The 27,731-nt window shown below is 46.8% G+C and overlaps 1 protein-coding gene and 1 pseudogene across 6 annotated transcripts in view; both read right to left on the reverse strand.

Moving 5' to 3' along the window:
• TMTC4 (transmembrane O-mannosyltransferase targeting cadherins 4) overlaps positions 1-21,276 on the reverse strand; it is a 68,535-nt gene extending 47,259 nt beyond the window's left edge. For 3 of the 6 annotated variants that reach the window (XM_017503579.2, XM_017503578.2, XM_037729606.1), the window contains exons 1-5: positions 20,323-20,491; positions 14,679-14,894; positions 10,244-10,359; positions 8,985-9,201; positions 2,582-2,669 (exon numbers count right to left, since the gene is read on the reverse strand). In XM_017503579.2, the coding sequence (XP_017359068.1) occupies positions 2,582-2,669; positions 8,985-9,201; positions 10,244-10,359; positions 14,679-14,894; positions 20,323-20,352 (667 nt within the window). In that variant the 5' untranslated portion in view covers positions 20,353-20,491. Of the gene's footprint in view, positions 1-2,581; positions 2,670-8,984; positions 9,202-10,243; positions 10,360-14,678; positions 14,895-20,322; positions 20,492-21,156 lie in introns of those variants that run through there. The other 3 variants (XM_017503581.2, XM_017503583.2, XM_017503580.2) reach the window with 3 other exon arrangements.
• Positions 21,277-26,729: 5,453 nt separating this feature from the next.
• LOC108286015 lies at positions 26,730-27,342 on the reverse strand (annotated as a pseudogene).
• Positions 27,343-27,731: the final 389 nt, after the last annotated feature.

Consider the following 27,731-nt stretch of genomic DNA (forward strand, 5'->3'; position numbering starts at 1 on the left):
TGGGCATCCAGTCCTGAGATCCTGAAGTAACAGTGGGTGGGTCTCAGGGCACAGCACCTTGTTGGGAGGGGTCAGAGAACTGCTCAAATGTGGGACACAGAGGATTCCCCAAGTAAGCTGGTCACAGTGTGCCTAAGGCCCTCTCTCAAGAATCCAGGTGGCTCTGTTTCTCCAGGCCTGCGACGGAATCGAGACGCACAATGCAATCACTCTGTCAGAAGTCTAGAAGCAATGAGTGGGAATGGAAAATTGCAGCAATTCCAAATGATGGAAAGGGTGTTTTAAACTCCCTGTTTTACACTGCCGAGGAAAGCTGTGGTGATCCCTAAATCAAAGCCTGCCAGAGCAGGTGGACACCATGAGAGGACAGGAAGGACACAAAATGCATGACCAACAATCACTTTCAAGGTCAAGACACCAAAGCCTGGATGAACATAAGATGCAAACTACTGTGGTTTTGTATTTTCCAAAGACCAAGCTGTCGGTGCCTGCAGAGGCCCAGAGAACCAGTCTGGAGGCAACTCCATTGGCTCCATTTTAATCGACGCTTTCCTATTCCTAAAGAGGGCCCATGTTAGCAAACAGATCGCACGAAGATGAGGCAGCTTGTAGACAAGAGGTCAATAGAAAGCAGTCTTCAAAGGCTTCCCAATCCACCCATTTGTCTTTTAATTGTCCCAAGTAACTTCAACCAAGTCAACACCCAGTGATCTTAAAAAGGTTTCTACGGAAGCCACATCTGCCACTGCTATTGGTTTGCAAATGCAAAAACGCCCGGGTTCACATTCTCAAAAACACTTACAAACTTAATATTAAAGTCCTCATAATTGCTTTCCAATTTCAAAATAAACATTATAAATGAAAAAGAATGTTACTGGACAAAAAAGAAAGGTCATGTTAGTACTAATAGTTAATATATTTATGTCAGTATTGAAATATACTTTGCCTATTTCTCGCAAGTCAAAGTGTTAACTAATTGAACAACCATCACACATTTAAGCACCTTTATCATTGATATTAGTTTCCAAAAGCTTTATAAAAAAGTGTATTTTGCATGGATACTTGGAAATAATTTTATAATTTACAAACGTATCAAAAACATATATATGTAATATGTAAGCATTAATATACAAATTTGTGAATTAAAACAGAGAAAAGGTTAGTAAAAGTTTCCAGAAAAAGAATATAAAATGTCTAGCTTTTTCACTTTTCTGTGAGAATACTCTATTAAAGGAGTTCAATAAATGTATCTGTTCACTTGATGGAAGAATGTTTTTCAGGATAGCTTTTTCATTATTTCACAAGAGCAATCTTTAGAAGTAGTGACAGGTTCTATCACATCTCCTAAATGATGTCCCCCACACTTTAAATCTATCAACGTTTAGTGCTTTCCTCAAAAATCACTCTGATGTCTTTGAAATCCATTCAGAATAGGGAGTGGTGACTTTAAGGGAGGCTATGCTAAAGTCAATGAAACGGTACTTTAAGAAGCTTTAGAGTTACATTTGAGAAAAGCCACAACCCCTAATTTTAAATTTTCTTCAGGAAAAATATGACTTCTGATAAAACTGTTATCATCGGTATCTGTAAATTCAGATTTAATTACCAACTTTTGAAAAGGAAGAACCATGATCTGTAGTGCACGTTAACAGTGAGGTAGTGAAGGGACCCCTCCCTCCCAGTCCCATCACTGATTCACTGTCTCATGAAGAGTCACACAATGGTGCTGAATTGATTATCGGCCTGGCGATGCAACCTTGCCAGATCTCTGGCAGCTGCGTGTCTCTTGGGAGTTTTACAGTTATCACAGGTGGGGAGAGCCCTACCCCAGGAAGAGACTGAAGTGTATTATTACCAAGTTACAGGAAGAAAAGTTACCACCACTAGTCTCAATACTTGAAGCTGTTCTACTCAGCTGTCCCCAAACTCTAATGTATCAGAAAACCGAAGAGCTTTGGGAAGAAGTGGTGGTTTTATCTAGGCATGATAAAGTAGTAATAATAAAAGGGGGTGGGTGTGGTTGAGCGTAACCATGCCCTGAGTGGGCATTGGCACAGGCTGGGGCCACGGAGTCACCTTTCTGTTGTGCCTTAGTGCAGTTGCAGGTGCTCCAAGACATGGCCTGAACCTGGGTTCGTTCTGGACAGGATGGGATGGAGGAGGGACCATGTAAGAAAAATCTCCCTGGCTCTTCCCAAGCCACTTTTGGAAGCGATGGAGGGACAGCTGGGCAATAAATACCTGGAACATCAAAACAGGACAGGCTGTCCTGAAATCGTTTGCAACCCTACAATGTTACAGTAAACAAAATGGCAAAAATCAATCCTGCTGCTGCTTCTGCTCTTGGTCTCAGCACACAATAGGATAGGCCAGTGTGAACAGCAGTGCCAGAGCTGTGCATTATGGGAAAAGCGATGGTGCAGACATACATCTCTAAAGAGAGTTCATGGATCCTCTGGCCCACATCCCCTCAGAGTGATACACTCACATAGATGGATTCTTTCCCATAGGTTAAGACACTGCTCAACAGGACAAAAACATGAAGAAGGTGGAAAATTAAGAGGGCGAATGGAATGCTTACTTTCTCTAAATGCTTTACAGTAGCCAAGGAAAGATAACAAGAAGAACAGGGCACACAGGAGGTCTGCACGGCCAACAACACCAGCAACCTTAAAAGAGGGGAAGAAAACAAAGAATTACATCAAACACATTTAAGCAAATCCTAAACTTAGGAGATACAACAATTTTTTTTTTTTTTTGAGACAGGGTCTTGCTCTGCTACCCAGGCTGGAGTGCAGTGGTGTGATCTCGGCTCACTGCAGCCTCAAACCCCCTAGGTTCAAGCAATGCTCCCATCTCAGCCTCCTGAGTAGCTGGGAGCACAGGTGCACACCTTCATACCTGGTTAATGTTTGTATTCTTTGTAGCGACGGGGTTTCATCGTGTTGTCCAGGCTGGTCTTAAACGCCTGGGCTCAAGCAATCCACCCACCTCTGCCTCTCAAAGTGCCAGGATTACAGGCATGAGCCACCACGCCCGGCCAAAACTAAAATTCTTTAGTCATATTAAACAATAAATAAATAAATACACCATGTAGCTGTGCGATAGCACTTGGTGTTATCTTACAATCGGTTCTCTTCTCCCTTTTGGGCACAGGACTTGATTTAACCGCCTCAAGAGAACACTAAATTGGTTTGAACCTGCTGCTAGCTATTCTGCTGGACACAGATGGTGATACGCATGTGCCGTAAAAGCTGTGTTCTTTAACACACAATACCCAAGAGTTCCAAAGACTTAGCCTTCTGAGGTCGCAAAGTGGATTTTCCATTGGAAAATGTTATCAGCTCAAAGGGCATGATATTTAAAAAATAAAATGTGATTGGAAACATGAAGGACATAAAGGTGTGAAAGAAGTGTGAAAAGCCGTCCTGCCGATAGAGAAAGACACAGGAGTAATCTTTCAAAGCTGCCTCTGCCCTTTTTTCTTCCCTTCAGACCAAAACTGATTAAGTGGGTTAACCTGGAAAGCGAAATGCTTCAAGAATGATTAACAAGTAGGATGAGAACAGAATACAATTTCTGCCATTTCTTTCCCACACTGTCCACAGGATGACTCTGCCATTCCCTTCCTTTCCTCAGTGAGAATGAAACAATATAAACTTTGTGTTTCTTTCTTTCAGGCTGTTTTACGGTGATGAAAGACACAGAATTCCACCCAGGAGTACTGGACTAGTATAGCTGGGATTCTTTACTAACTGGCACCTGAATGTGACATGGATCCAAGCTTCTGCTGTGATTGCACCGGTGTCACTTTAAAGGCTGGTAGGTTAATCCCTTCCCAAAGGACAGGGACATGTGAGGGCAGAATAAAGGACTGTTCTATAACTCAAGATAAGAAAATACACAATGAAATTACTATATTTACATATAATGCTCAAGTTCATGTGCAGTCAATAGCTAAAACAGAATGTCTTTCAGGAGCAGGTTTCCCTATACTGGTTATATATGAAATGCCAAGGACCATTCGTCACTTTAACTGTGACCTCCTGACGGTGGGCACGTGGCAGCACGTGGCAGCCCGTGGTGTCAGGTGATGGCTGGGAAGACTGAATAAGCAGATAAATCCACCCAATGAGCACCACACACACACAGACACTACCAAGAAGGAAGCTAGGGACAAAACAAAGGCTTAACAGCTCTGGAACAAGTATGCCAGTATGCTGGAGGGGAACAATCCAATTGCTTTATGAATGAAATGAATAAGCAATGGGAGCTCTGGAATACTCAGGGCTGGAAACTCACTCAATCGGGGACACAGTAAAACAGTCAGATATGCAGCCACCCAGAACAGAGCCTGGCACAGGCTAGATGCAGCTCACTGTTAGTTCTTCTGGTGGGTCCTATGGGGTGTGTCTATGAACAGGAGTAACAGAAAGGAAAAGGACAAAGGACACAGAAGCCTAGGCATTATCTCTGCAGCCAGCCCCGAGTGAGTGAGGAGGCAGCTGGAGCATCCTGGCTGTCTGGGTCCTCATGTCAGGACACGAGAGGAGACAGGAGCATCCTAGAGCTGTAGCTATCTACAGCACCTCAGGACGGACTGGAATCCCAACCCCTTAGAGAAAAGAAAGCAATGAATGCCAACCCAGACAAGCCTGTCCGAAAGGGACCACAGAGAACAGGGTCAGGGGAAGCAGGGGAGCAGAGGTCAGAGAGCAAGGGAAAGAGAGGTGAGTGAGGGAGAAGGAAGCAGTTTTAACAATACTGGAGCTAGGAGTCAGGAGAGCCAGGCTGCCTAAACCACTTGCTATCGGGATAGCTAGAATCACCAAAAATGAAATTTAAACATCAAAAACTCATTTTTACAGAAATGTTTCTTTTTGCTAACTGTTGAAGACAGTCCCAAGACTGTAAGCAATGTACATTATGTTCCTTGACATAAAGAAAAACAAAAATTTTAAAGTATGGAAAGTGTTTTAAAGCAAAAGAACATTTAGTATTTACAATGAATTTCTGGCATAGTAATTAAGAGAGGTTTCACTGAAAGAATGTTAAAACACTACCCGAGGAGGGATGCATCCAATCACTGCTTGAGAATGTACATAAGCAACAAAACATTTTCTTTTCCTCTTCTGATATCTGCATAATATGTATTTTGAGGCAAACTTTTCTACAAAGGCTATTTTTTTCTCACAAATAACGTAAAACGCTCAGAGTTTTTGGAGAAATCACTGCAATTCCCCTGAATCCATAAAGCAGGTGGCTTCATTGTTTCCCCAGTAGGTACAATTTGCATGGGGGCCATAACAAGAAATTAGGGAGGTGGGGAAGGTTTCTGCACCTAATTCCTTTTGGATTAAAGTCTGGGTTCATTAGACAGAACTCTTTTTAAACCTTTGTTTAATTTTTTTACTTTTAGAGACAGTGTCTTGCTCTGTTTCCCAGTCTGGAGTGCACTGGTGTGATCACAGCTCACTGCAGCCTCAAACTCCCAGGCTCAAGTGGTCCTCCCGCCTCAGCCTCCCAAGTAGCTGGGACTACAAGAGCACACCACCGCACTGGGCTACAGGCAGAACTCTTAAGGGGGTCTGAGCTTCTCTCTTTGATGCAGGAATTCAGGCAATGTGAAATCTTCTCCATCACTTTGAGGAAAACAAAAAGCAAAACCCACATAAGCCACCTCTGTCCTCAGGGAAGCACTGGGGTCCTCCTGCTGATGGCCACACAGAGCTGAAGAGCCGTCAGCAGACCAGTGGCCGTGTGGCCCTCCCAGGCTCTCCTCGCTGCAGTGGGGACTGGTCTGTCAGAGGCTTTGGGTGTTTACAAACCTCTGAGAGCAATGTGGGGTGGCTTGTTAGAAAAAGAGAGACATTCCCATCAGCTGAGGAGCACAAAACACCAATTGCAATTACAGCATCACCAAGCCGAGACCAGGAAGGGGAAAGACTGGGGTGTGGCCAGGTCAACCCCATTTGCCCCGGCTGTCCTGGCTTTAAAATGGAAAGTCCCCAGACCCAGAACCTTCTCAATACCAGGCACACTAGACAGCTGATCACCCTAGAAGACCGGAAAATTTAGGTACTTATTTGCAGTGGGCAAAATCATTTCCTGTGTTAAATGCTGGAGAGTGGTAAAGACACATAACATATTAATATAAATGTTAATATAAAGAAATTCATGTCAGACCAGGTGCAATGGCTCACGCCTGCAATCCCAGCACTTTGGGAGGCCGAGGTGGGCGGATCACTTGGGGCCAAGAGTTTGATACCACCCCCGTCGCTACTAAAAATACAAAAATTAGCTGGATGTGGTGATGCCCGCCTGTAGTCTCAACTACTTGGGAGGCTGAGGCAGGAGAATCACTTGAACCCGGGAGGTGGAGGTTGCAGTGAGCAGAGATTGCGCTACTGCACTCCAGCCTGGTCAACAGGGAAAAACTGTCTCAAAAAAAAAAAAAAAGAAAGAAATTCATGTCACTAAAACATGCAGAGGCCTATACTGCTATGGCTTTCTCTTAATAAATGTACAATGAGGCAAATGTGGCAAACTGAGGCAGTTTACTAACCAAATCCTCATTTCCTCATCCCACAGGGATCAACGTGGCTGGGGATGCTGTGGGCCAAGGCCATCATCCAGGCTGCTGGCCCTGCCGGCCAGAAAGCGGGGCTGGCTCCTGGGTGCTGGACGCCTGGAGGAGCTCACCTGCCACCGTTTCCTTGGGTGTCCCGCTCTTTGCATGTTTTTAAAGCTGGAATGTTTTTTCTTTTTTTTTTTGAGACAGAGTCTCGCTCTGTCACCGAGGCTGGAGTTCAGTGGCATAATCTTGGCTTACTGCAGCCTCTGCCTCCTGAGTTCAAACCATTCTCCTGCCTCAACCTCCTGAATAGCTGGGACTACAGGCATGTATCACCATGCCCAGCTAATTTTTGTAGTTTTAGTAGAGACGGGGTTTTACCATGTTGGTCAGGCTGGAGCTCCTGACCTCAAGTGATCTGCCTGCCTCGGCCTCCCAAAGTGCTGGGATTACAGACGCGAGCCACCATGTTCTGCCTAACACTGGAATTTTTAACTGCAGGGTGGGAGATAACAGGGAAATGCAGACAGAAGGAAACTGAACATTATCTGCAGCAACACGGAAAGATAAACATAGAAAATATCTCCCTTACGATGCTAACTGTTAATTCTCCATAAGTATTTCCTGAAATCTGAGTTTGAATGGATGTCATGGTGGGAAGGGGAAGAGATAAAGAGGTTTTTCAAATAGTCCCTTTTCTCCTAGAGCCAGCCTGCCTCCGTTTCCTTTTAACAATCTGGAATGTGGACTTTTAAGATGACCGTGTTCCCAGGTTGCATTTATCCGAAGTGTGTGTGAGAGAGAGAATGTGTGTGTATGTGAGTGTGTACGTGTGCAAGCACATCCAGTTATACTTGTTGGCACTTGAAACCTTTTCATAAATCAACTTCTGAATATTTAAAATGAGAATTTTAGAAAACTCTCCTTGGCTAATAATTCAAATATTTCATTTTGCTTTCAAGATCATGCTAAATTAGACGAGATGGAAAACAGAATCAGTACTTTTCCAGTGAATCTCTATCTTCCATAGATTTAGGATCAATGCCTGCGCTATTTCTGGGTCCCAGAGAGAACTCAGATTGAAACAAAATCTAATTCAGTCACAGTTATGTATAAACAAAGCGCTTATAACTAAATTTTCACACAGCTGTCCCCAGCCTATCCAGCCCTTAACATCCTCTGAATTTGCTGAGGTAAAAAATAAAATAAAATTTAAAAAGATATTAGAGGAGGGGGTGATAACAACTCCGTAACACTCTTGATTCCAAAGAATAGACAATTTAATGAAGTCAGGGCTAAAAAGAGGACTTCTGCTCAGCATCTTGAAACTTCAAGAAGCAAAATGCAATGGGTTAAATGTAGACATTTCAATCCGTATGAAATGAGCAGGCTACTGTGAGAGAAGTAATAAAGGTATGTATGGTATTTTACACCAGGCACTTCATGCTCACAGAATGAGTGATTAGAATCAAATCTTTTACCTCAGCAAACATGCTACCTTGCATTTTGAAAGTCATGTGGTGGTGCAGGGGGTGGATTCTGAAAACTTCACAAATGCCTACTGAAATCCCAGTACAGCCTGTTCCAAATACACACAGAAGCAGCCTGATGGGATGGAGACGTAGTCTCTGGGAGGCCAGGTGGGGCACCCGTCGGAGCTGCCTGATCACGGGGGAGAGGATCACACAGAGTGAGGAGGAGGAGGAGGAGGGTGGAGAGACTCCAAGAGCAGCTCCCCAGCAGGGCGTGGGCGCTGCTTTCCAGTTCAACTCCAAGTATGTCAGCATCTCCTCAGTGGAGGCGTGGGAAGCCCAGGATTTAAGTCCCACCCCACATCCACTTGCTCCTCACCCTATATAAATTTTTACCCTCCCAGGCCGTTCCCTCATCTCTAAAGTGGACACTGTCACATTAGCCCAGCTGGTGTCATAGCGTTTTCATAATTATTTTAAGTCTAAGAAAGGATTTTATAAATCATAAAGCTGTCAGTGAACACGGAAACACTGCAACAACCCTCCACTGAAGAATGGTTCTTGGCCTTTGAACTTCAGACTCCAAAGCCAGGCAATATTCAACATCTGTGCCTTCACAGCTGGTGTGTTCCTGGAAGCTGAACAGGAAGTATCAGCAGAGAACGCACCATCCCTTATCACACAGTCTCCACCAATATGGTGCTTTGCATTTTTCCACAACAGAGATGTCTCTGTCCCAGAGAGGACTGTTTCAAATGTCTGACCAGGTATTTATGTAGTGTTCTTTCTATTTCTAGAGTATACTACAATGTAGACTTTCTTCAGCTCTTGAACCAAGATGAGTACATAAAGGGAGCCTGTTTTAGGAAACCGGGCGACACAGGAATGTCGTATCGCTTCTTACGTGCATACAGATGCCTCAGGCAGACAATACTTACACATTCGGTGTGCACAGGATGGACAGCAAACAGCAGTGCAGCCAGCAGGGACGCCCTCGGGGCGAGGTGTACCCTCCGGCCTTTACTGGTGTACTGTAGGCCACCAAACAGAACCGAGAAGACGTCCACCATGAGGACAGAGATGCCACCATGAAGAAGGATGTTGACCACGTGAAAGCCCACGGGGTAGAAGCCTCCTGACAGGTAGTAGTTAATCCTGCAGAAACACAGGGTGTTCAGGGTAGACGTGCAGTGGCATGCGGCAAGAAATGGCAATGGTCTGGAGGAAAAGGCTTTTGCATGGAAATATGAAAAGGAGAAGCGGAAGATGTTGTGCCAGCCTGATAAAAACAGCATCAAGATAAATAATGCCTGTCGAGCTAAGAAGGTTGCAGAAAAGGTGGGAATGTAATTAACTACAGGGAAAAATGGAGGAAATGGAGGTGTCCAAGGGGAGTGGCGCTGAAAACAACTTGCAGAGGAGAATCGAAAGGAAAGCTAGACAATTCTTTAAGTGCAGAAAGGGCAAGGTTGCATTCCAAGAAGATCGAATATTCCACACATTACTCATGGCTACCCACTAGGGACCTGGATTTAAGATAGTCTTGTAACTTGATTATCCTCCAAAAAAGGGCTCCTTATCAGTATGCCCACCAGCCTTCCACCAGCAAAACACCCTCATGCTGGCAGGGGTTCCTATTCCGACTGCTTCTCAGCCGCTGGTGGTTCCAATTCATCACTCCCATGCTTCTGTGGGACATCTAAACACAAATGTTTAAATGCACCCAAGCAGCAGGTATGGACGAGAACCTTTATGAGGTGAACGCATCCATTCAGTGCAAGGGGCTCTCTGATTAATGAAGGGGGATAGTTTTTAAGCTGCATCTTGCTTCTAAGTATTGACTTGCTAACAGTAGAATGATTTATACCTTATTTATTTCTGTAGTGAAAAAAAATTAGTTTCATCAGCGGCCCCATATTGCTTTCACTCATATCATTTCATTGGTGTTAAGAAGCAAAAGGTCAAACCTCCAAGAAGTGAGAAAAATATGAAACACCACCAACTTGCAGGTCATCCTTCACAGCGGCCACGTTCGTGGTCTCTGCACCTAGAGACCCATGTATGTGAGCAGCTCAGACCCGCTCGGAGCTACTGACTAGAATCCTCAATGCTGAGAACCCAGTGACACATACCCGAGTTCAAACGTCACACACAAGCCGGAAGTGACCCCCCCAGACCCATCGATGTCACGGCCTACCTGAAAGTCAGGACGGTGAGAGGTCGGTAGGACTTGTGGCTGGTATTGCTGCTCAGTCGACTGCCCCAGAAGTCATGGTGCCACAGGTCGCTGAGGGGTGTTTCTGCTTGGAGGTCCTGCGGGGATACAAAGGGGTGTTCTGGACAAGGGTCTCCAGCTAGCCCTGGGCCAAGCTCCTCCAACTCTCACCCGGGATGCTGTCAGGCCTGCTCGTGGGGCTGCTGCACCCAACATGTTCTCCATGTTGATCATCTCGAGGTACATGTGGGCTTACCCCACCAGGCTTGAAACACCAAACAGCTCTCACTCTTCTGGGACGTAGTTGATACGCTGAAGGGGCTGTCGCAGACCCTGGTTTCCCCCAAGCTCTGCAGGCCCATGGCTCTGGTGTTGTGCCCCCGCCAGCTCCAAACCCAGAGGCTCTGCATGTGTGGGTCTCCCCTGGATGGTCACTCTCAACTCGTCACAGCTCAACTCCTCCTGCTGTTCATCTCCCAGCTGCCCAGCTCTGCCCTTCCTGAGCTGATCCATTTCTCTTCCCTGGGTCTCTGGGCATCTCACCCTGTCAAGCAATGTGTGGCACCCTGGCGACTTAGTTTCACATGACTACTGTTTGTGCCACTAGACTGGGCTCAGGAGGACTGGGCTACATCTGGGTTTGCTGGCTGTATACAGAAGGTGTTTAATACATGTCAAATAAGTGGACCACACAGCTAAATAAGATCACCATTAACCTTTCAGGTCTAATAAATAACTTACCAAAATGTCCTAGTTAAAACATAAGTATGGATAAACATATTTTTTTAAGTTTCCATTTTTGAACATGAGCTAAGCAGGCTGTGAAATCAGGAAAAAAACCCTTCATTTTAACAGATTAAAAAAAACCATTTTTAACAGATTAAAAAAAAAACACTAAATATTAAAGAAAACTGTACCTCTTACTGCTGGGTAGTTTAATTTGGTACTCTACCACAGATGCTTAAAAAGCCTTTTTTTTTTTTTTTTTTTTTTTACTTTAAAAATTACATTTTTTTTTTTTTTTTTTTTTTTTTTTTTTTTACATTTAAAGATGAAGGTAGATGGCTTAAACTGTGTCAGATGAGAAGAGAGGCAAACAAGGCACTGTGAAGTAAGTTAAGAAAAACGACGGATCGACTTTCTCTTTAAAGCATAATTAAACAGGAATGTCTTAGGGGCTAGAATTACAACATGCTGATCATTTCCCCGTGTTGTCAGTCAAGTTTCTTCATTGCAGTAACCAAATTCTGATTGATTTAAACAAAAAGGGAATTCTTCAAAGGGGAATGTGCAGCTCATGGATCCCATGTGGCCTGGAAAGCCAGGGCAGGGCCGAGGCAGGAGCACCCCACAAATCATGCCTGGGGCGGAGACTGCCTGGCTGCCTCTGGGCCCCCACCTCTTTGTGGGACCAGCTCCTGACTCCAACAGTTGGGCGCACCTGATGGGACAGCCCCTGTCTGTGCCAGCTCCCTAATCAAATGGTCTTCTGAGCCCCAAACAGAAACGGGTCAAATGATCGGTGGCCCCGAAAAGCAACAAAAGACCATGCCCATCATGCAGTTCAGCGCTTGTGACTTAAGTGCTTGCTGACTGAAAGGGAGAGGCTTGAAAAGAGGCCAGAGATGCAAAGCTGGTCACTGATGCCCACTGTAAGGGTGACATCTGCTTCCATGAGGATGGGCTTCAGAGGCCAGGAGCGCACTGACCATACCCCAAGAGTGGGTGAGGGATTCTGTGAAGGTCGTATGAGTCACCTGCTCCCTTGGTTGACTCAGTGGCAAGCCTGGAAAGCCCACCTTCTCCTACACTCTTACAGAAGTGCTTGGTCAGTTGAGAAGGGCTTGGGCAGAGGATCTTTCCCTTGCTTTGAAAAGGAAATGAACACCAACAAGGCTCTAAATATTTGATTAGGTGGAGCCTACACACAGCGGGTATGCTACAGGGAGAAAGGTCAATTCTTCCTCATCATGATTTATGGAAAAGATGTATTGTGTCTCAAATTCCCCCTAATTCCACTGTCTCAAAGAAGATCATCATCTCAAGAAACAAAAAAGGCAACTCCACACTGCAAGGAAGCATCTGGAAAACAGTCTCTAACATCACTAAAATCCAGTAACAGCCTGTTTCACATTACTGTAGGCACGGTGCCAATGAACAGAGGAGTGCCTTTCATTAACCAGGAGAAGAAAAAGGGAGGGCTAGCAAGTTAACAAAAGGGGCACAGTGTGATGCTCCCGAAAACACTGCCAAGACCATGCTCGGCAGAGCTACGAAATGGCTTCATCTGCCTCACCTCACAGAAGGAACAAGAATTACACCCAGACATCAGGGCCTCCACACACAGCCCAGCTCATGTTTTTGTTCTGCCTGGCTGACCAACATTTTTCAACATGGTTTCTGAATTAACACTTTATATGTCTCCTGCTTTCTACAAGTAGAAGAGTCAAGATATTCTCACCAAAATGAATAATGGAATTTAAACAATAAAACTCTAACTTTGTGAGAAAAGCAGTTTTGTGGCCATTAAGCCACCAATTTGTGCTGGGCAAGGTGGCTTGGGCTTGTCATTCCAGCACTTTGGGAGGCCAAGGTGGGAGGATTGCTTCAGGACAGGAGTTTGACATCAGCCCGGGCAACATCGTGAGACTGTCTCTACTAAAAATTTTAAAAATCAGCTGGGTGTGGTGGTGCATGACTGTAATCCTAGCCACTTGGGAGGCTAAGATGAGAGGATGGCTTAAGCCTAGGCATTGGAGGCTGCAGTGAGCTATGATCGCACCACTGCACTCCAGCCTGGGCAACAGAGTAAGACCTTGTCCCTGCCCCATGAAAAAGCCACCAATTTGATATAATTGTGTAGAGTTACTTAGTTCTCTTAAGCATGATTTAAGAAAGCACTGAAATAGAATCATCTACAGTAACTACTGAGTGAACTTGAAGAAAATTACAAATGAAAAACTCGAATTAAAAATAAACATTGGCTGGGTGCGGTGGCTCATGCCTGTAATCCCAGCACTTCTGGAAGCTAAAGTGGGCAGATCATCTGAGGTCAGGAGTTCGAGACCAGCCTGGCCAACATGGTGAAACCCCATCTCTACTAAAAACACAATTAGCCGGGCGTGGCATGCCTGTAGTCCCAGCTATTTGGGACGCTGAGCCAACAGAATCGCTTGAACCCCAGAGGCGGAGGTTGTAGTGAGCCAAGATCATGACACTGTACTCCAGCCTGGGTAACAGAGTGAGAATCTGTCTCATAAACAACCACCACAACAAAAAAAATCCATTAAAACATTAACAATACTCTACGTTGTGCCATCAAAATGGAGATCAATTGCAGTATTACGTTACAAATAAAATAAATGCAAATAAGTCATGTTTCCCCCTATACAATACATGTTTGTCACATAAAGAGTTCTTCACAACATTTTCAGCATGAAAATGACTTTATACTTATTTGGTAGAAACCATGACTTCATATTTTTAAAAGCATTCAACAGCGTTACAAAGAGTTGCTATAATTACATCAAGTAGCAAGCTAAATGTGTATATTCCTCCAAGTCTTCTTCACAGGCTAAGGAATACACATAAAATGTCTTCTGAGTAACAGACCGTCAAGAGGCTCTAACTAGTGCCATTTTCGAGTTCTTTCTCCTCTGGGCCTTGCCTGCCTCTGCATTTCTTGCTCTGGTTTTTAGCCTGCTTGAATCTTTTTCATCTTTTCCCACAAAGCTCTTTCTTCTGCCCTAACTCCGGGTAGGGAGTAGAAAAAGATTACCATTTTCCCTGCACTGATATATAGCAACCACTGGTAAGCAAAATTGACTAGGATTTTGCACGTTCAGCAAAACTGAATCTCCAAACATGAAACAAGCAGGAACTGCGGCGCCCATGGGCAGCACGTTCCTCCTGCCCCAGCAGCTGTCAGCAGGCTGTCCTGACAGTCTCAGAGGAGGACAAAGTGGCAGCCAGCTCCCTGCCTGCTGCTGAAGATGTGCCTTCTGGCAGGTGATCAGACCAGTCCATCACTGCAGCAAATGTGTGATGGGTTTTTTTTTTTTTTTTTTGAATGACTGGGGAAATGTTTCACAAAACCTGAAATACTTACTCTGCAATGCCCTGCAATACCCTTGCCTTGTAATCTTAGAAGAACGGCCTCTTTGATCCACATGTGGACTGGGGCTCTTGAGGGGAAAGCCTCAGCTCAGGGAGGGGTTCAGAACCTTGGTGCCAGCAAAAAGAAAGGCACTAAATCAGGGAGGCGATGTTGAAAAGAGACACAATAATCGAGAGCACGACTGGGGCCCAGACCAATGCCTAACCTACGTTCCACAGAGAACAATGCAACACAAACTTAGATGATTACTGACACACAGGTGAGCAGTTAAGTTGGCCAGAAAAGAGCTGAGATACAAACCTTATTGTTAACAATAGCTTCTGAATCATCAAAGACAAAGTCTCCATCATAGCTCCGTGCAAAACACACAATGGCCACCAATCCCACTACTAACTTAGCCCAGAAAGGAGGAAGAACAGGAGAGGGAAGGATGCGATCCAAATCAGCGTCCAACTCGGCCATTCTGAAAACTGCAGGCTGGTGGCCCCCGGCTCCAGCATTATGCTGGTTAGGAATCTGCAGGAAAAACAACATCATATAAACATTCACCAACATTGGTAGGACAGTTTCTGCAGTGAGCACCATGAGTAAGAGCTGGATAGTTATTTACACTATGATTTTTTTTTTTTTTTTTTTGAGATGGTGTCTCACTCTGTCGCCCAGGCTGGAGTGCAGTGGCACAATTTCAGCTCACTGCAACCTCCGCCTCCCGGGTTCAAGCGATTTTCCTGCCTCAGCCTCCCGAGTAGCTGGGATTACAGGTGCCCACCACCACACTCACCTAATTTTTTGTATTTTTAGTAGAGATGGGGTTTCACCATGTTGGCCAGGATGGTCTCAAACTCCTGACCTCATGATTCGCCTGCCTTAGCTTCCCATAGTGCTAGAATTACAGGTGTGAGCCACAGCACCTGGCAGCTATGCTATGATTTTATAGGATTTGATCATTAACAATTTGAAGTTGTGCTTTCCAAACTTCAGTGGGCAGAAAGTCACATGGGATGCATGCAGATTCCTAGGCCAGACCACAGGACCTATCAAATCAGATGCCCTTTGGTTTTTGATGCTGGAATACCCTTTAGAAACATGAATTTAATGGGATCCTCATCAACCCCACAAGGCAAATCATTTTTAATCGCCCTTAAACCAGTTTACAACGCTTAAAAAAAAAGAAGTTACCATCTGAGCTTCATCCAATCAAGAAAAATCAATAAACAGTCATTGTTGGGTTTTAGCACACTGTGTGTGGGGCAGGGGAGGGGGTAGTGTGTAAAACACAATCCTGCTTCTGAAAAAGCTTATGGTCTATTTGAAGCATTCAGGCACACAGGCCAGTGAGCCAAGACTCTGAGACAGAGACAGGGGAGTTGAATAGAGAAATCCTAAGGCGGGGCACAGCATCGAATGCTGGGTTCCCAGGTTAGTGGCTCACACACAGAGGACAGATAGAGGAAATGACTGGTGGGGACAATATCTTGTCCCAGAAAAGGCTGAGCCATACAAAGGAAAGGAAGGGAGGCTATTCTATGTGAGGATATGACCTTCAATCCTGGTGAAAGAGTCCAGATAAAAATATACACTATTTTGAACTTTTCTTTCAAATGGGCATAATGTTTCTCACCGGGGATGCCCGTGCCCGGGACTTGCCATGTGTTAGTTGTACGGTCCTGTGCACAACCCCGTTCCTCTCTGAGCCCACCCGCTGCGGCCCTCTGCAAAGCATCTTAACACCCAGTAGTGAGAGTTGCCTAAGAGCTTCCTGCCTTGGAATTCACTGAAACAAATCTCAGCCTATCCCCAAACTCACACTTTATCTGCCCCCATTCCTACCACATCCTGGACGGGGCTTTCTTTGGACTTACCAGAATCAGGTTTGGGTCGGACTGCTTGGCTCTGACCTGGAGTGCCTCTGGGCAACTTACTTGACCTCTCTGGGCCTCAACACCAAAACGCGGATGGTAAGAGTGCCTACCTTCTAGAGTCGTCATGAAGATTAAATGGGATTCCCAACACTGCCAGGCTGTAATGAAGGCTAAGAGGAAGCTATTATTACTAATACTTTCTTCCAGGAGGCTGAACGTAGAGGCACAGAATGATTTTCTAAGGGAAATCCCTTTTAGTATCTGCTTGATTGGTACTGAGGCTCTTGTCTTTACTAAAGGGCCTGGACCCTGTTCTTCTCCTGCAGAGATGAAAGAATCCCAGCCCCTTGACTGGGAAGGCAGTTTGGATGTATTTGTTTCTGGATCTCTAAGTGAACATCCCAGATTATAGAATCAGTAAGAAGCCAGCTAAATGGGCCACCTGAAGTCACAGGCATCTTTTTGATAGCCTTCTGTCTGAATGAAGATGGAGACAGATCCAACAGGTAACGGGCACACCATTCCATAGTGATGCTGTCCCCTTCCAGGGGCCAGAAGGAGGCTCAGATTTACACTCCAGAGATGTAACAGGCTGCAACTTTTCCATCACTTGTCTCTCAAGCCTCACACCTGACGTAAGGCATGCTCTCAGGAAGCGCTGGAGGAATACCGCAGCTACTTTTCTTTTCCAGTGAAAGGATAAGCCACTTCTCAAATCCAAATTACAACTGCAAACAATATAGGTCAGCACACAGGCCCTAACCTCTGTGCTTACATTTCAGCTTAAGAAATCACTCCTGTTACTTAAAAAACAACAAATCAAGGCTGGGTGTGGTGGCTCACGCCTGTAATCCCAGCACTGTGGGAGGTTGAGGTGGGTGGATCGCTTGAGCCGAGAGTTTTGAGACCAGCCTGGGCAACAAGGTGAAACCGCGTGTCTACAAAAAAAAATACAAAAAGTAGCTGTGTGTGGAGGCGCATTCCTGCAGTCCCAGCCACTCAGGAGGCTGAGAGGTGGGAGGATTGCTTGAGGTCCGGAGTTCCAGGCTGCAGTGAGCTGAGATCAACCACGGCTCTACAGCATGGGCAACAGAGTGAGACCCCATCTCAAACAACAACGACGATGACAACAACCACCGCCCCCAACAAAGCCAAACACTGAATAGTTAGGAAGATACTACGACTTAACATGGGGAGAATAAGAAAATTTAGAAAATTAATGTGAAGGAAAACAAATAATTCATGGCAATCTTAAATGCACAATAGAGTTGTGAGCTGACAAAAGGTCATGTAACTGGTTTTGACATGATCTGCTTTGTTGTTTCAATAGTGAATTTATTGGCTCGTGCGATCTATTTTTGGACATGGTGTCTTGCTATTTTGCCCAGACTAGATCCAACTCCTGGGCACAAGTGATCCTCCTGCCTCAGTCTCCCAAGTAGGTGGGACTACAAGAGGATGCCACTGAGCCTGGATATTATCTGGTTCAGTCTCAAATATTTGAATATCGTTTCACAAATGTTTGTCAAGGTTCAAATGGCCTTCCAAGTAGAATACTAAATCAGGAAATACTCTGTGCTCCTAAATTCTCGACGACTGTACCTAGGATTGTTTAGAACGTAATCATGTTGGTACCCAAGCAACAGCCCTAATATATATAAGGCAGACTGTAGACCATGCCATCAACCAGGTGCCCTGGTAGGCCAGGTCCAGACTCTTGGGAAGTCAAGTGGATGGCTGAGTCAGTGGATCTCAGATGATATTCTCTGCTCTTGCAGGGACAGCAGGGAACCTGACCTACCTCCAAGGTTTCTGCCCCCATATCACTTCCCAGTTCTGGCTGGCTCTCCCCTCCTCGCTGTGACTCCCCTGCTTCTCTATCGCAGGTAGCTCCTCCTCCTTTCTCCAAGGCCTCTCACTTCTTTTCTGCCACTGAAAATACTGACAAATGCTCTTTTCTTTCAAGGGATTTACTGTTTATGTATATAGTGGAATAGTTCAGAAAATGCCTTTCACTAGCAAATGCAAAAAAAGAAAAAAAAAAAAAAAACACCACAGCTACAATTTGTTAGAAAGCCAGTCAAAGTTCTCAATCTAGTTCAGTAGTTGAGACCAAAGGCTATGGAGACAGACAAACCTGGACTTGCCAGCTGCACGAACTTGAGCAGCTTAGTCTTTCTAAGGATCAATTTCCTCACTGGCACAGTATGGTACCACCACTACTTTCATCAGAGGGCTGGGGTAAGAATTAAAGGAGAGCACATATGCAAACAACTAGTTCCCATTAGTGTTAGATTTTGGAGAAATTAGCTGCTGCTTCCCAGTCCCTGACCTCCTGTCTTGAGCACACCCATGCTGCCACTGTTTATTCCTGCAGATGGGCTTAGCACCAGGGCCAGCAGCAGCCCATCAGGTGACCTGGTGCAACTGACAAAGGCGTACCCTTCTTTTGGGCTGATCCAGGGCACATGGCTTCCTTAGTCAGATGTCTTACACAAACTGTCCAACTGTACACATTGACCCAGTTCCCAACTCTCCTTCTTCCAACACTAAATGACTTCTGTTCCTCAATGACCTGAGCTAGGCTTAGCACTCAGGTAAAAGAAGCCCTGTCTGAGTAAGGTGGTAGAGACGGGGGACCACCCTCTTCACAGCTCCTCTCCCCCTTTTTTTTTTCCTATCACCCAGGCTGGAGTACAGTTGTATGATCATAGCTCACCACAGCCTCACCTTACTAGGCTCAAGGGATCCTTCCACTTCAGCCTCCTAAGTAGCTGGAACTATAGGCATATGCCACCATGACTGGCTGTTTAAAATTTTTTTTTATAGAGACCAGGTCTCACTATGTTGCCCAGGCTAGTCTCAAACTCCAGGCTTCACACGATCTTCCTGCCTTGGCCTCTCAACGTACTGGGACTACAGGTGTGAACCACCGTGCTCATCAGCACCATTTTTTATACCCCAACCATGAAGTAGGAAGTGATGCTCTGTTTTCTTCCAGATGGGCTCTAGGTTGCACCCTCTGGTCCCTCTTCTCCACATGATGTCCTGCCTAGGCTCCCTGGCTCCTCTGCCAGAGCTGGATCGTCAGTTCACCTTATGAAGCAACAGGAAGAGAGACCCACTGTGGCCTCAGCTACAGGCCAGGCAGAGGGCACAACCCAGGAGGAATGAAGTCAGTGTTCTGCTTGCCACCTAACTCCTACAGCAGAATCAACTGGCCCCTCAACAGGGGCTGAATCTAGAACAAAGCAGAGGTCCCTTGATCCTACAATTTCTCAAACTTCTCCTATCAAGCCTCTAATATCAAGAATTATCCTACAATTTCTCAAACTTCTCATATCAAGCCTGTTTTCAGGAGGTTAAAAGAAATTAATCAGCGAGAAGGTCAAAAAGAGGACTCCCGAAAAACAAACGTTATCCAGCTGTGAACCATGAGGACCCAATGACAGCTGACAAAGCAGCCTGGCCTGCAGTAAACAGAGTGGAGAGATCAAACCTAAATGTTTCCCCTTGGAAAAATTAGCAGCAGCCACCACTGAATAATATTTCTCTCCTTGTATCAAGGGCCTGCTAACCTCTGCCCAGCCTTTCTACCTCATGTGCAACACTTCAACTCCATAGCCAGCTATCCTCTGCCACGCTGAGAGGTGACAGCGCTTCTGGGAATCAGATTAGAGAACACGATCGTTTGTGACCCAGCATCGCTGGGCCTGGCAGTTTCCTAGATGATCCTATCCCGGGCCCCTCAAGTCAGGGGAGCTAGCCACCATCACCATCCTCCTCCATGCAATGCTGCATCCGTGCTACTGAAGGCTAGCTAAGATATCCTTCGGCTGCAACCGGCCTTCCCATTTTATAATTCAGTAGCACATGAGGGCCATGGCTGCCTATAGCAAGAATGTGTGTGGTTCGCTATTCACAGTTCCACTGTCCCAGAAAGTTTCCAGCTGGCTAGCCTGTAGCCATTTCCCCCATCTAGGTGCGCTGGCCGTCACTTTGCCCCCGCTTCATCAGGGCGCGCCAGGCGCAGAGGCGACTGCAGAGAAAGGGGACAGGGAGGAGACCTAGTCAGTCCCTACTCTGTTTCTCAAGACATTCTCCTCATGCATTTGCTCTCCCGGGGAAAGAGCGAAGTGTGGGATGACTCATAGTGGCTAGATCGTTCCTCTAACTCCTCCCTTCTTTTGTGTGTGGTTAAAAAAAAAGAAACACACACACGCAGCCCACAGCCACAACATCAACAAGACCAGAACCCCGCAGAGTTCGCAGGAGGTGGGCAGTGGCTGCGCCACCTGCTCGGCTTCCCCAAACTCCGAGCCCACGCCGGGAAGCGGCGGCTCGGTGGCCCCAGGCGCCCGGGCTGGTGGCCCCGCGCTCCCGCCGCTCAGCTCTGCAGCCTAGCGTAGAGTGGCAGGCGCTCGCAGCACGGCGGGGGAGCAGCCGCGAAACCCAGGGCAGGCGGCCAAGCGGCCCGGCTGTGCCCAGCCATCGCCTGCGCCGCGGCCAGCTGGCGGCCAGGCGCGGGGCCCCGCGGCCAGATGGCCGCTCCGGGAACGCACTGCAGACGCCGGGTGCGCCCGCTCGGCTGAGCCGGCAGGGACTGGGGCGGCGACCTCTGCCGGGGCGAAGGAGCGCAGGGACCCGAGCGGGTCGCGGGCAGGCGGGGCGCGCACCCTCCACGTCGTGCCCTTTGTCCCGCGTGTGGCTCACACCGGGGCCCGCGTCGTCCGTGACCCCGGCCCCAGCCGCAGCCCGGGTCCCGGAACCAACTCCTCCAGCAGCGCCGCCCCCAGGCCCGAGCCGCCGTGCGGGGCTTGGGACTCGGCGGCAGCGGGCAGCCGGCGCCCGCTCCGCGTCCAACTCCGCTCGCCCCTCAGCGCTCTCCGCCCTGCAGGGGCCGCCCCGCGCGTTACCTGCAAGGAGCCGGAGCCGCGACCGCATCTCCCTCCCGGGTGCGGAAACTCCAGCGGCTCCAGAAGCCCGCCCGGACCTAGCAGGGGGAGGGGCTGCCTGCGCACCACCCCCCGCCGCGCCCCCGCCCCCTGCGCCGCACCGCCCGCAGCTCCCCACGCGCCCGGGCGTCCCCCCAACACCCGTCTCGGCCCGCCCTCTCCTCCCGACCATTGGCTGCTGCTCCCGTCACTTTCAGGCCGCAGCCCGGTTCCTCCTCAGTTGATTGGCGGATGCGCCGGTGACGTCAGGCCAGGGGGCGCTAGTCGGCGGCGAAGGAGGCGCAGGGCCGGACGGACCCGGCGGTAGAGGAGGAAGCCGGGTTGTGGGGCGGGAAGGGGCGGGCGGCCCCTGCCGGGCCGGGCGAGGCGGGCTGCAGGAGCCGGAGCAGGCCCTCCCTCTTTCTTCGCGGTCCGCGCGCGGGACCCTATTTCTGACCTGTCTCGCGCTTCGCCCGCGCTGTGGTCCCCGCAGAACATCAGCGTCTCCGCGGAACAGCCCAAACTCCACTTCTTCCTGTCCCGGAGGAGTTGTTTAAAACGTGCGTGTCTCCACCTTCTGCTTCTCACAACAGAACTGACTGAAGCCGTGTTTTTCCTGCCGAGGCCATGCTGCGGCATGAACCCTGCTGCGGCCAGAGCCACCCAGCGCGCGCCCACTCACCACAGGCTGCAGCTGCTTGGTCCTGAACCTCCACTCCCACCCGAGTGATAGCCACACCCCCCACACGCCCACTCTCAGAGGTGTTTGCCGCCTGTTTCAGGAAAAAAGAGAAACTTATTCCACTTTCCTCCGGCGAAACTGCACACCTGTTCCCTCCTGTCATCACCGAGCCCCCCCCTTCCGTTTTTCCGGTATCGCAGAATCGGATCCATTGCTCCCTGTGGACTGGAATCCGCATCCTTGGCATTTCGTCATTCTCAAGACTCTACTGCACGCACCCTTGCAGCTGCCGCCCTCTCCTACTTTCCATCGCTGAAGTTGGTGAAGGAGGCGCCCCAGTTTTTTGGTTTCTCAACTCCACGTGTTCGTTTTCACACTCAGTGAAATTGCCTTTTTAATGGTCGCCAGTAACATCCGCATCACTAAAGCCAAAGGACACTTTACATTCTCATATTATTTGATCTCAGCAAAATTCCTTTTTCCTCCTTGAAACACGTCTTCCTGTGGCGGGAGGGTGCTCCACTTTCCTATCTGTCCCCAGTCTTGGCGCGCTTATCTGCTTTGGATGATCCCCAAATAACAAGAGTTTTCAAGGTCTCACACCTTTCCTCTTACTCCACAATTTTTCCCTGAATGATTTAACCTGCCGTCCACACTTAAACCAGTATATCCCAAATTTACCACTCTAATCTCTGCTCCTCTGAGCTCCAAACCCGTTTATCTAGCTTCCTATTCAGCTACTCCTCCTGCGTGTGTAATGACCATCTCAAATGGAACCCATCCAAAGCTGAATGCATGCATTTTCTGCTTGCTCTCAACTTCCTGCCTCCCGGTGATAGTGAAGACACCGCCATCCGTTCAGTGTTTCCCAAACTCTGCTTTCACTCCGGCATCTAACAAATCGCCAAGACTCTACTTCTTAAATATTTCTGAAGTCTGTCCACTTTCTTCCATTTCCTGTATTACATTTCGTGATGTACTTACTGCACATGCGTCTTCCCGGCCCACACTCAGTAATGTCTCATTGGTAGAATGTAATGGGCCGTGGTGGAAGTGTTTACACCGTGGAAATTAGCCAACATTGTGAACCATAAATCAGGGATTGATTTGTTTTGTTTATGGTCTCTAGACTTAAGAAAGTGATGGGGAAAATGTTAATAATGCAGATTAAACTTAAAAATGTGTTGCGCTTAGTGCTGAAACAAAAATATTGCAGTTTAATGAGTTTATACAAGAGTAAGAAGTGGTTTAACAGACCACATATCAGATTTAAGGACAATAAATTTGTTGGCAAAAAGGAGATCGGTATGCAATTTCACTAGTCGCCTCATAGTTGGATTACAAGCATTGGATGGATTCAGACACAAGCCTTTGGCAAAAAGGAACCAAAGCTTTCTGTGAGAATCAGTCAAGATAGAACTGACAATAAAGAGTATCTGCCTATTTTTTTTTAAATGTGTGTATTGTTTGTTACACATCCTTTTTATCAGAAACATTTATAATAAATGTATATTTGTATATATAGGCACATATTTCTATTTCCCCCAGCGAGTCAGCTGTTGGACATTTACCAGCACACTGCTGACTGACATAGAATCACCAGTGCCTGGTGGAAATAAAAACCAGATGAAATTTTAGTCGGTTTTAATATTGTCAATGCTCTGTAGACAACGCACCCCTTATCCCTTATTTCCTGCCCCAGGATGGTTTGCCCCCTCTGTGGCCCCTCTTGATAGGCCTCTGCTTCCCAGTACTCTTAGACTGAAGGTCTCAATCTTTCATGATCTGCAGTGCCACAGCATGATCAAGCCCCTTGCCTGCTACTCCTGAGTCATCCCATGCTTCTCTCTGCTGCATTCCATAGGCCCCAGCCATGTTGGCCATCTTGTGTCCTCCAGTGTGCTCTGTGCTCCTTTCCGTCCTGGGCTGTGCACATGCACCTGCAGCTCTCCCTCCTCCCCTCCTCCACCACACCTGGCTACCTCCAGTTCAGAGGTCTCCAACTCCTCAGGGCCACAGATGGGTACTTGTCTATGGCTTGTTAGGAACCAGACAGCACAGCAGGAAGTGAGCTGGCCAAGAGAGCAGTGCCATCTGAGCTCTGCCTCCTATCAGATCAGCAACAGCACTATATTTTCACCAGAGTAAGAACCCTGCTGTGAACTGTGCATGGGATGGATCTAAGTTGTGAGTTCCTTAGGAGAATCTAACTAATGCCTGATGATCTGAGGTGGAACAGCTTCATCCTAAAACCATCACCCCAACTCCCTCCGTGGAAAAACTGTCTTCCATGAAAGTGGTCCTTGTTGCCAAAAGGTTGGGGACCAAGCTTTCGCTGCCTTAATTCATTCTTCAGATTGCTATTCAAGGGTCATCTCCTCTGAAAACCCTGAATTATCGCCCCAAACACCTGTAGGTCCATCTGTGTATACTCTCATATCTCTTATTAAAACTGTAATTAACTGACAGTGTGGCCATTTGTATAAAGTCTATCTCCAACTATCTCACTAGACTGTAAGTTCCATGAAGGCAAGAACCATGTCTGTGTAGTTAACTCCTGCACCCCTGCAGCTACTGTGCCTACCACATAGCGGGCATTCAACAGGGTCTCTCCTAGAGAAGCTCAACTCTGTAAGTCGCGTTACATGTTATTGGCAAAACTGGAATTAGAATTGGAGTCTACTGACTTGATCCAATATTCTTCTGTTCTGTAAATTGAGGAGCCAGCCATGACCAAAATGATATAACCCTATGTGCCAAGAGCAGGGACAGGCTCTGTGGAGAAGATGAAGGTAAGCATGACACTGATTCCACCTCTTACAATCTTATGGTTTAGTAAGAAGGATGAGACACAGCAAAAATTCCCTTTTCCTGCTCCCCTATACTGACCACAACCCCTTACCCCCATCATGCCTTCTGCATGTGACAGCAACCCCCAGCCCCTTGGACAGGAGCTCTGGGGTTGTTGCCACACATGGAAGGCAAGATGCTGGTGGACCACTCAGTGTGCTCCAGCACTGTGCTTGTGTTATTTAATTCTCACAAAAGTTCCAGCTAGACATGGTGTCTCACACCTGTAATCCCAACACTTTGGGAGGCCGAGGCGGGCAGATCACTTGAGGTCAGGATTTCAAGACCAGCCTGGCCAACATGGTGAAACCCTGTCTCTACTAAAACTACAAAAAAAAAAAAAAAAAAAATTAGCTGGGGGTAGTGGGGTGGTGAGCACCTGTTATCCCAGCTGCTTGGGAGGCTGAGGCAGGAGAATCACTTGAACTCGGAAGGTTGAGGTTGCAGTGAGCCAAGATTGCACCACTGCACTCCAGCCTGGGTGACACAGCAAGAACTTTGTCTCAAAGAAAAAAAAAACAAAACCAAAAAACGAAAAACACAAAAGACTTCCGTCAAGTGCATATCATTATCCTCATCCTACAAATGAGGAAGGAAGCACAGAGGTCCAGGGTCAAACAGCCGGTACGTTACTCAATGAAGCCAAGACTGGGCACACAACCAAGGGATGAAGTCAGAGTTAAAGACCCTCCCACCTGCCTAATAAGGTTATGTTGGAATGGAAAGAACTGGAACAAAGGAGAGAGTACATATTGTCTTGTCTCCCTATACCTTCTCCCTTGTGAGGAGCAGATGTCAAAAATTGTTGGGGGGAGATGAACCATTTGAGCCTTTTGGGAATAACTGCTTTTAGTTGGTTTGGTTGCAGTTTTGGGGGTGGTCAAAATGATTTGGTGTCTAGAAAGTCTCTGGGCTATGAAATGTGCACACAAGGTGAACCATAATTTGTATGAATACAGCCCCCTGGAGTTCTGCAGGGGACAGCTCTCCCAGGTGTACACAGCTTCCCTGGACTTGGAGGACTCCTTTCAGGAGATCCCCTCAGCTGTAGGAGAATGTAAGGGGACTCTCAAATTTCCTTCTTGCTTGCCACCTCTGTTCACCAGATAGAACTTTCATCAAGGAACACATGTACACTAGACAGCAGCAACATCTCTCACAGTATTCTAGCAGGGACTAAAATGTGGTCACTGTGCAAGGAATACCTCAACACTTGTCCTTAAAAAAATGTACAATCTAGGGAGAAAGGGAGAACACATAAACAACCTGTATGACATAAGGCTAAATGATAAATACTGTAAACGGAGCACTGAGAAAATAGCTCGGATGACAGAGGGGTCATTTTCTACAGGACTGACATAAGAAGGTATAAAATTTGAGCAAAGTCTTGAGGTATGACGTGACATCAGAGTAGTTAACTGCTATTATGAACAATGCTAACTTTCAGTGACTAAGCCTGATCAAGTTTCCTTTCTCATGTCTTAGCCAAGCACAGTCTGCTCCATACAGTCATTCTGGGACCCAAACTCCGCCCATGTTGTGGCTCCAGGCTTTCATCTTTAACTGGCTTCACCGTTGCTTGGCATTATTCCTTAGGAGGAGGGGAGAAAAGAGTGAATAGATTGAAAAGACACCTGTGCTGTTAACTGCCTTGGCCTGGAAGTTACACACATTACTTCAATTCTCTTTCTTTCTTTCTTCTTCTTTTTTTACTTTTCTCTTAAAGAGTTTTTTTTTTAACTCTTGTTTTAAAAAGTTTATTTTAAGCCTATTATACCACACAGCATGTTTTATACACTGACATATAGCTCCCTAATAAGAAAAGCAAAGACAAAAGTTTGTCTTATTAGGAACAAGGTACACCATCACTTACTGTCTTCAAACATTATTGCACTTTAACTTTCTTAATTTGACAAAGCATTCATGAAACAACCTGCAGACTAGTTTTAATGGACAAATAACACCTGTAAGCAGACATGACTGTCCTAAATTGCTTATTAGATATGAATTTTACAAACTTATATTAGCAGTAATGGTGGAGCTGGAGAGTAGTGCACCTTCTCAAAGCTGCCTGGTGAGAACCACCAATAGTGTGGTGGAATTTCTGGCCCTTTCCAAGGCCACGGCTCTTTCGGCCTGCGGATGTCGGCCCAGGCATCTCCCTGTGCTTGTGGACTGGTTTGGTGATCCATTGGGTGTCAGGATTTCTTCTGATAGCTTTATGGAATGGATCAATGAGAATAACCTCAAAAAATTTGTATGTGGAATCTTCACCAACCCTAAGAATTCAAGACTCTTAGAGCCCCACAGTGGTATCCAGCTTGCTCCTCTGCAACAAACTGAAGGTTTTGAGCAAACTTTAGCTGCTTAACACCATGATGGACAGGTTTGTGGTAAGTTCCACCATTAGGAACTGGGCATTTTTGGCCACCACGGCGAACACAAATTCTATATATAATGTAGCCTTGCTGGGTCTTGTAGCCCAGTCAGTGTGCTTTATCAGGCCAGGTGGGGTGGGGAGCCCTGTGGAGAGCAGAGAGCTGGCGGCACTGCCAGCAGCAGACCCTCAAAAGAAAGTGCATGACATCAGACTGCTTCTTTCTCCATAGTTCCTGAATGTACTTGTATCCACCCATCTTGGCTTACCTACTGGCTGCCACCAGAAGGAAAGGAAAGGGCACTTCCACTCTCTTTCTATTAGAGAAAAGCAGTCATACTGTCTAGATGCAAGAGTGCTAGAAAATGTAGTTTAATTACGGGCCCAGAAAGATAAAATGAGTTTGTTTTCACTTGTGTATGATTTTTATGGGAAAGGATTGTTGGAGGGACAGTATTCCAGCAATGAATGAGCATGAGATTTTGGAAGGCTGTGGCCATGTTTCTAGAAATCCAGATAGCCTAGACATGGAATCCATGAGGAGCAATCAGGCTGAAAAGGGTTGAACTTTCCAGATTGAAGAGGGTATGGGATGTCATGATAAGAAACTTGGGCTTTGATCTATAGGCAGTAGGAGGTCTGTGAAGT

Source organism: Cebus imitator, unplaced genomic scaffold (genome assembly GCF_001604975.1).
Source record: "Cebus imitator isolate Cc_AM_T3 unplaced genomic scaffold, Cebus_imitator-1.0 Scaffold312, whole genome shotgun sequence".
Classification (NCBI taxonomy): domain Eukaryota; kingdom Metazoa; phylum Chordata; class Mammalia; order Primates; family Cebidae; genus Cebus; species Cebus imitator.